This window comes from Xenia sp. Carnegie-2017, unplaced genomic scaffold (assembly GCF_021976095.1).
Source record: "Xenia sp. Carnegie-2017 unplaced genomic scaffold, XeniaSp_v1 HiC_scaffold_16, whole genome shotgun sequence".
In the NCBI taxonomy this organism is placed as follows: Eukaryota; Metazoa; Cnidaria; class Anthozoa; order Malacalcyonacea; family Xeniidae; genus Xenia; species Xenia sp. Carnegie-2017.
Genome location: NW_025813469.1, coordinates 1878992 through 1886580, shown reverse-complemented (window position 1 = coordinate 1886580; position 7589 = coordinate 1878992). Strand labels below are relative to the sequence as shown.

Sequence of the window (7589 nt, the reverse complement as noted above, 5' to 3'; positions counted from 1 at the left end):
TCTATCTATCGATCGAATTTTATAAAATTTTGCTGGAATAAAAAATCTCTTATCAGTGCAGTGCCCCCGCAAAATTTCCACTCAAAGGCGCGCTTTTTATATTGTAAGGCACTACGTTATTATTTCTATTTTTAACTTTGCAAGAATTTTACACTGTTTCTTCCAATCTTTTACTTTTAATTGCGTATGTTAGCGTTCTTTACATATTTAAGAGAAAGTCACTGCACGTTAATTCCATCAGTTTGCTTTCGTTCAACATTGTTCGCATAGAATGTGTTGATTTTATAACTCAAGTCTGAATAGAAGTTTCCATGAAGAGATTGAGGCAAACGGCTCGGAATTACCGCGCGAGCAATTTCCTTGAAGCTAGCTGCATCTAGAAAAAGGAGAAAAGAACTCCGACCCTTCGTACCGACGACACCTGACAAGATGACGCCATCATCTTCATTCTTGGCCCCAGGTCTCTCTATAAACACTGGCTCGGATGGAAAACACTCTTTTTCATACCACGTCTTTTTTTGTTTAGAAACCGTGTCCAATTTAACGAGCTGGTCAAGGAAATGGCCGTGCTTATGTGGTCCTGTATGTCAGTAAATAAAAACAAGTGAAAATTTTTAAGAATATTAAACCTCCAGCCGTAGACGTCCTTTTGAGGAAGACAGAGCACTCGTTTTGTGTAAGTACTGTACATCATATTTGTGTTGATAATTTGAAAGAAACAATATTACCTGTGCCATAAATGTATTTATAATCCAGTCCATTCTGACGATAGTTGATACGAGGCAGCTCAAGATCGACGCCTAAGATTTCGTACTGCATGCGAGGATTCTGGGATTTAGACGCATCTTTACCGCGAGGTATTGGAAGCCTGTATCTTCTTACCTCGGGATCAGCGAAATTATCACTCACCTCAAATTAGAAAGGACATGACATATCACATGTCTTCATATGGAAATATGAATGGTGAAACTTACCCTCTCAATAGGAGAGCTTCTTAAATGATGCAGATAATATTGGTCAATGATTGATGCATCTGGATAACAGCACAAATCCACCACGACTTGTCCCTCGTTATCCTCATACGCGTTAACGTGATGAAAGCAAAAGAAACTTTGGGCGTCGTAACTTGCCACGCATGCGCCAGAAGCTCGTTCCATCAAGTGAAATCTACGATAGAAACATTGAAGACAGCTGACGGCTACACTCATTTCTTTGATATGTATGGGATTCATTACCTGGAAGGTGTTTTAGCGTTCCAGTGCATACAATCGTGAAACGATCTGTGATCAATTTTCATCTTTAACACTTGCAAAGTATTGACAGTAAATGGATTCTCGACAAAAATAAAATAATTTGGTGTCAAGCCAAAACTATGGTAATAACTCGGACTTATTGGCGCTTGAACGAATGCGGCGATCTCTGCTCCTTGCAGGGGGTGCTCGACCTTAATGTGCTCCGCGCGTTGAGCCGGGGGGATTTTTACAACATTGTATCGAGTGAATCTACCAACTGATGTCATCATGTGGAAGACGCTGCCGTCGCTTTCTTCATGAGGATGGGCACAGGCAAACACGAGTCTTGCAGCTGTAAACAAGAGATTGCTTTCAATGGCTTTCTAAGTTACGCGCTGGGAAAACACGTGATAATATTTGCTTTGACATGCATGTATTAAAGATAGACAGGTTTTGTTCTAGTGAGTGCGCGAGGCTGATCATAAGATAGCTCATGCTGTGAACCACTTCAAATATTTGAGGTTTTCTCTCTGCTGTTGCCATGGCTTTTGGGGATTAAAATTTTTGGAGACGTGTCTTATACACAGGTCAATGATCATTCAATATTATATGATGTATACATACATTTGATGTCAGTTTTTGCATTCGCTGACTGAAGTAATTCAAGAGTGTTAGGATCGATCTCGTTCATATAAGGTGAATCGCTGTTTGCATATATCTTTCCTTTCATAGTAAACACGTTCACAGCCGTGTTGTCTGTTCTCTCCGGCGGCTGGAAGTAGGAGAAAAAACGAGCAAATATATTCTTGCAAGGATCTGGGACTTCGGGTGTTCCAAATTCCGCAAATGGTATTCTTTGTTCGCTGCTGCCTTTCGTATACGCTTTCGTCTCTAAGTATTTACTATGGAATCTTACTTCGCCTTTTTCTATGGTGAAGGAAAGGAGAAGGGACAGGCCGTCGAACCAGTGTTTGTAAGCGTGCTTTCCAAACTCGTATTTTGCTGGAGCATTACGTAGTAATGTGCCATTAAGCCATTCTGGAATTATACCTTTAACAACGGTATTCACCTTCTCAGGGGTTTCTTGGACGGTTTCAAAAAGTTCATCCATTTCTGTAATTTAGGATTGTTTTGTTTTCGCTCTATTTTGCCTTCTTGATTTTCTCTTTTCTCGTTAGCGTTTCGTGTGAATGTGATCAAAACGATTATTTTCTCGACTAACTCTATTCCGATGAAACGATGGTCTTCGCTGATTATTGGCTACTACAGCCAATCGTAGTCATTTTAGGTTTATGTGAAGCACGTGCAGTTATCAAGGAGTATCTTAAGCCTTTGTTAATCGTCTTGGCCACGTCAGTGACGTCACTCTAAGTTCTATCAAATGGATTTAGAAAGAAACAGCCAATCGGCTGATTACAGAGGATTTTTGGTCACAAATAGATCTAGACTTTGAGCACTACTGTACTTTAATGAAGTACTGACAAAAATCAACACAATATAGTTTTGTTTGTTTATTTATTATCAACAAAAAAATTATTCATATTAAGTATAAATACAGGTATAAATTTTCAAAACGTCTCCATAGTGTTCAATGTGTACAGAGCATTACTCCTTCTCTTTTACATTTTCTGACTCCAGTAAGGGTTTTGGTTCAGGGTTGCGATGTAGGGGGAATTGTTCCCAAGGACTTTGAAGATCAAATTTCCTGAATTCTTGAGCCAATTCGATTGGTTCAGAAACAACTCTTTTCAGCTCATCATCCCAGCGTACCTTATATGGAAAATTAAACCGTTTAGCTTTCAGATTTTCCATAACCGTATAATGTGGAATTTTGTACCTCAACATATCCTGATAAGGGAAAGTCTTTTCTACATGGATGGCCTTCAAAACCATAGTCGGTCAAAATTCGTCTCAAATCTGGATGGTTGGAGAAAAATATACCAAACATATCCCAAATCTAGAAAATTGACATAGAATATAAGTACATGTAGCACTATTGACTTTAATTACTGCATACCTCACACTCAAACCAATCTGCAACTTTATGCACTGGATATGCTGAGTCTAATGTAGCACTATTGACTTTAATTACTGCATACCTCACGCTCAAACCAATCTGCAACTTTATGCACTGGATATGCTGAGTCTAATGTAGCACTATTGACTTTAATTACTGCATACCTCACGCTCAAACCAATCTGCAACTTTATGCACTGGATATGCTGAGTCTAATGCTGTTAGCTCGTCTGTATATGTTTTTATACGAATCCTTGAATTGAAACGTAACGAAAGAAGGTTGTAGATGACCTAAGAAAGACAATAAATTTATTGGTATAAACATTTCATGAATAAAGCCATCATCAGAGTATATACAATAAACATTGTATATACTCTGATTATTACATTATTGTATTATGTATTTACAATAAACAGCACATTTATTATTTATAATGCTGACTTGCTTTTCCATTATATGCACATTCCATGATATCAACTATCTTATGAAGTTAAAACTTACCTCAAACCTGTTGTGTCTACCGGGCACGTCGATAGCAGTAATGTCTGCCAAGGATTTGAACTGTGCATTGGTGTGGTCATGCAGATATGTGAGGACTGGCAAGACTCCTTCTGGTGCAATAAGTATTTCCAATTCATTATTATTAGTAACTTGCGTTTGTTGCACATATCTTGGCAAAACTTTACCAATGTATTCGCCATATTCCGACAATCTCTTACGGACAGGATCTTCTGAAGTTGTATAACAATAAAAAAGTCAATAATAACCGTAGAAAGGACAGCAATTTGAAATTCTTGAACGATATATTTCAACATAAAACGTGGCCTACGACAGTGACTGAGAAATACTTAACACTTTTACATGTATAGGTGATAACAGTACCTCTTACTGCAGGTTGAGTTGTTAAGGTTCGTTTGCCAAATTTGCCGCAGAATGAAAGTTGTCCTGTGAAAAAAAGCCATACGAAATTTACCAAAGCTGCATTGACTGTAAAGAAATGCGCACAGTTTTTTACCATCAACGTATTTTGGAAAAGAATGTCCAATGTTTCTAGCATTATTAGGATGAAAAATGACACGGTAAAGTCGACCAATTGCCGCCATCTTGCTTTCTTCTACTGCTTCGTATTGCGACACAGATTTATAGATCAGTGAGTAATCAACGATTGGTAAAACTTACCATTCGCGCTAGCGGGAGTAATCATTGTACAGACAGTACTGTGCGTATGTTACCATTAAAAGTTGGGATGTTTGTTTAGGAAACTGAAAACATCACCAATCTACTAGTGTGCTCCTGGAACTGTCTTGTCACAGACTCACAGTCAAATCTAACTGCCTGGTGAATTTGCCTGGCGTTCTTCTGTCCTATTATCAAAAATTGCGTAACTCCTCGCGCGGTTTCTAGAACGGGTCCACTTTCATGATAGTGATTAAAATTTAATTGAGCAGGTCGGTGTAGTTCAGTATGGCTGATAATGTAGAAATGAATGTACATAAAAATACATCAGACTTCAAACGTCCAATAAAACCGTACAAGGTGGCATTTGCTGGAGTTTATAGCGTTGGAAAGACCAGTTTATTTCGCAGGATTAACGGCCAATATTTTACCGAAGAGAAGCCACCATCTCAGGAAAATTCGACTTATGATCTTATTTTTCCTGAGGAAAATGTGGTTATTCCGGTGAGATTAATTAATTTATCGTTGGTTTCCTGCCTGTGACGTGGTTCAGTCTCAGAATTGTCTTTGACTGTGACTAAAACAACAAAAGTTTTGAAAATAATGAATTAAACATGCGATAGTAACCTAACGTTGAAGGTATTCAAATAAATAAATAGTTCATAAAGTTCAATATAGGCTTAACTACACAATATATACCAAAACTGGTACCCTTTGAACCCTGCCATGGTTTATATTATGGTGTTTACAAGAATATTTCCCACCAGATATTTAAACAGGCCATCTTCAGTGGCTGCCATTTCAAATTCCAACAGTCAATAATTTTGTGCCATAGTGGATTTAATCCATGTAAAATTTTTGTTTGACTTCAGCTCAAATTTTGGGACACTCAGGACATGGAAAGACACGATAGTGTCACACAGTCTTACTACAGAGGAAGTGTATTCATCTTGCTTGTTTACAGTGTAGATAATGACAGTTCATTAGATGACATTCCATCCATCATTGACAACATAAAGAGAGACGAACCTACTGCTAAACTTCTCTTATTGAAAAATAAAATTGATCTGCCCAAAGATGAATGGATTTTAATGGACAAGGAAGAGACTGTGCTAAGGAGAACAAATGACAAGATTTATAAAAAATTTTCCACATCTGCAAAAACAAAGGAAGGCATTGATACCTTGATGGAAGCACTGAAAAAGAGTTCCTTGCAACTGTTCAAACGGGCAGAAAGTGGGCATGAAGACATTAAAGACCTATTATCAAACCGTGATAAAATAACAAAAGACAAAAAAAGTTATCAATGTTGTAGTTGAACGATCTTCTCAGATTGGTCAAATATGTAATCATTGGGTCCATTTCAATAATGACTTAAAAGCTTGTAATTATTACAGGCAGGTTAGGGAAATACATGTATTATCTTTGACTAAATAATATACAGCATCACATTTTTGATTTTGGTTTTTGTGATGTCTTCCTTATCATTGCTTCAAGCATATCCCATTGTTCATTGGTTACCTAAAAGTTAAATTGAGTTGTTTTAGCTTTTAGAGGAGGAGACAGTTTTGGGCTTTACCAGTTACTATTTACAAAGGGTGGCTGTCGTCATCAAAAAGCCAGTGAAAGAATGCCTGATGTGAAAGTTAATGCTTTGTTGATACATGTTAACTTCACAGCAAAAAAAAAAGTTTAAAACATCAGTACAATGACACAATTTCATTTGCATTCCATAAAAATTCGTTAACTGGCACATGTCAGTAGATGAGTTTACATGCATGAAAGCTTACTTGCACTAAGCCATTAAACTCGCCAGCCATGGCCGTTTCTCCACCATCAAGGTTAATTACCTATGCAATTCAAGATTTGTTGTTCATTAAAATAAAAATTGAGTTGAAGCCTGCATCTATAACTGCAACAAAGTAACACAAACCTCTCCAGTCAGCCAACTGGAGTAGTCGCTAACAAGGTAGGCAGCCAAATTTGCAAGTTCATTGATCTCACCAAGACGAGTTGTGGGAAGACGTTTGATTAATTTCTCTTTAAATTGACCAGTCGGATCTAGTCTTGAAAAAGCACCCTTGATGTGGTACAACCAGTGATAAAAACATACAATATACAAATAATAAAGAAGAATTTCAGCAGTCTCCTACCTCTGTTTCAATTGGACCAGGTGCGATAGCATTGAATCGCAATCCATATCTTCCCCACTCTGCTGCTAAAGATCTAAAGGTGTCTTTAAAAGTTATAATGAATATTGATATAGAAAACAGCACTTAAATCATGCTTTTACTTAGTCATTGTTTCAACTCCTGCCTTGGCTGCAGCTGAGGGTACCACAAAACCAGAACCAGTTTTTGCATAAACAGTGGTAATTGCCAAGAAGTTGCAAGATTTTCCAGCTTTAATGAGACGCTTGCCAATATCAAGAGTTACATAGGCCGTGCCATTGAGCACAATGTCTACAATTGTTTTCCAAGCGTTGGGTGAGAGTCGTTCAGTAGGAGAGATGAAATTACCGGCTGCATTGTTGATGACAATGTCTGGGAGGCCAAACTTTTCAACACATGCGTCAACTGCACTTTTTATAGCTTCTGGATCTCGTACATCTAGTTGAATGGGAAAGACCTAGCCAAAATATGTATAGGTTTCAAGGAGATGTGATGTGCCTAATGATGTCATAATGGGCTAGGTACCTCGTTTTTTGTGTCCTGTGAAAGTTCTTCAGCAGTCTTTTGTAAAACATCTAATTTTCTTAACGTACAAAACACGAAGATATTTTATTGGAATGATTCACAGATTAAGGCCATTATACTCCATTTATAATGAACTGATGATGCAGTGCATACCTGCTAGCAATAATGACGGTTGCACCAAGTGCAGATAACATCTTAGCCATTCCCTTGCCAAGACCTGTCCCTCCACCTGTGATAAATGCTGTTTTATTCATTAAACTGTTTTTGGGCAACATAGGCTCGGCTCGTGGAGGAAATTTCTTGCCGCTCATTGCTCTAGCCTTTATCTGAAACAAATTTCTTTCAAAGTTTCGTGTCCTGACAAGTAACCGTAGGGAAAAATAGAAAGATCTAGGCATAATGTAACCTTAGAACTTATTATATTGTACATAGACCGTTCAAATATATTTATTTTAGTCGTAAACAAAA

General features: G+C 37.7%; 4 protein-coding genes across 5 annotated transcripts; 1 reads left to right on the top strand and 3 right to left on the bottom strand.

Annotated features, from left to right (window-relative positions):
- Positions 1 to 93: 93 nt before the first annotated feature.
- On the bottom strand, positions 94 to 2534 carry LOC124436554 (beta,beta-carotene 9',10'-oxygenase-like). The gene is made up of 5 exons (XM_046986500.1): positions 1857 to 2534; positions 1236 to 1584; positions 975 to 1167; positions 729 to 909; positions 94 to 580 (listed from the first exon to the last, which is right to left on the bottom strand). The coding sequence occupies exons 1-5, from the start codon at positions 2341 to 2343 to the stop codon at positions 219 to 221; spliced, it is 1572 nt and encodes a 523-aa protein (XP_046842456.1). The 5' UTR covers positions 2344 to 2534; the 3' UTR covers positions 94 to 218.
- Positions 2535 to 2758: 224 nt separating this feature from the next.
- LOC124436556 (NADH dehydrogenase [ubiquinone] iron-sulfur protein 3, mitochondrial-like) lies at positions 2759 to 4538 on the bottom strand. Of its 2 annotated transcripts, XM_046986503.1 has the most exons (7): positions 4265 to 4538; positions 4132 to 4194; positions 3751 to 3980; positions 3466 to 3539; positions 3332 to 3383; positions 3070 to 3189; positions 2759 to 3002 (listed from the first exon to the last, which is right to left on the bottom strand). In XM_046986503.1, exons 1-7 carry the CDS (start codon positions 4350 to 4352, stop codon positions 2838 to 2840), a joined length of 792 nt encoding a protein of 263 aa, XP_046842459.1. In that variant the 5' UTR covers positions 4353 to 4538; the 3' UTR covers positions 2759 to 2837. The 2 variants fall into 2 exon arrangements, with proteins under 2 accessions (XP_046842459.1, XP_046842458.1); XM_046986502.1 differs by lacking the exon at positions 3332 to 3383 and having other exon boundaries at positions 3414 to 3539.
- A 55-nt stretch (positions 4539 to 4593) lies between these two features.
- LOC124436557 (ras-related protein Rab-13-like) lies at positions 4594 to 5883 on the top strand. The gene is made up of 2 exons (XM_046986505.1): positions 4594 to 4929; positions 5298 to 5883. Exons 1-2 carry the CDS (start codon positions 4714 to 4716, stop codon positions 5742 to 5744), a joined length of 663 nt encoding a protein of 220 aa, XP_046842461.1. The 5' UTR covers positions 4594 to 4713; the 3' UTR covers positions 5745 to 5883.
- Positions 5735 to 7580, bottom strand: LOC124436555 (2,4-dienoyl-CoA reductase [(3E)-enoyl-CoA-producing], mitochondrial-like). Its single transcript, XM_046986501.1, has 7 exons — positions 7275 to 7580; positions 7122 to 7179; positions 6719 to 7053; positions 6579 to 6651; positions 6359 to 6505; positions 6216 to 6275; positions 5735 to 5946 (listed from the first exon to the last, which is right to left on the bottom strand). Exons 1-7 carry the CDS (start codon positions 7517 to 7519, stop codon positions 5872 to 5874), a joined length of 993 nt encoding a protein of 330 aa, XP_046842457.1. The 5' UTR covers positions 7520 to 7580; the 3' UTR covers positions 5735 to 5871.
- Positions 7581 to 7589: the final 9 nt, after the last annotated feature.

Excerpts from the sequence above, each read along its gene's own strand:
- LOC124436554 (XM_046986500.1), bottom strand. The coding sequence starts at position 2,343 with ATGGATGAACTTTTTGAAACCGTCCAAGAAACCCCTGAGAAGGTGAAT. Across the intron at positions 1,585-1,856 it reads TGCAAAAACTGACATCAAAT|CTGCAAGACTCGTGTTTGCC; the intron begins GTATGTATACAT and ends TCTTGTTTACAG. Across the intron at positions 910-974 it reads GAAGCTCTCCTATTGAGAGG|GTGAGTGATAATTTCGCTGA; the intron begins GTAAGTTTCACC and ends TTCTAATTTGAG.
- LOC124436556 (XM_046986502.1), bottom strand. The coding sequence starts at position 4,352 with ATGGCGGCAATTGGTCGACTTTACCGTGTCATTTTTCATCCTAATAAT. Across the intron at positions 4,195-4,264 it reads TTTTCCAAAATACGTTGATG|GACAACTTTCATTCTGCGGC; the intron begins GTAAAAAACTGT and ends TTTTTTTCACAG. Across the intron at positions 3,003-3,069 it reads CCTTATCAGGATATGTTGAG|GTACGCTGGGATGATGAGCT; the intron begins GTACAAAATTCC and ends TTTCCATATAAG.
- LOC124436557 (XM_046986505.1), top strand. The coding sequence starts at position 4,714 with ATGGCTGATAATGTAGAAATGAATGTACATAAAAATACATCAGACTTC. Across the intron at positions 4,930-5,297 it reads AGGAAAATGTGGTTATTCCG|CTCAAATTTTGGGACACTCA; the intron begins GTGAGATTAATT and ends GTTTGACTTCAG.
- LOC124436555 (XM_046986501.1), bottom strand. The coding sequence starts at position 7,519 with ATGCCTAGATCTTTCTATTTTTCCCTACGGTTACTTGTCAGGACACGA. Across the intron at positions 6,652-6,718 it reads GGAGTTGAAACAATGACTAA|ATCTTTAGCAGCAGAGTGGG; the intron begins GTAAAAGCATGA and ends AGACACCTTTAG. Across the intron at positions 6,276-6,358 it reads CCAGTTGGCTGACTGGAGAG|GTAATTAACCTTGATGGTGG; the intron begins GTTTGTGTTACT and ends TGAATTGCATAG.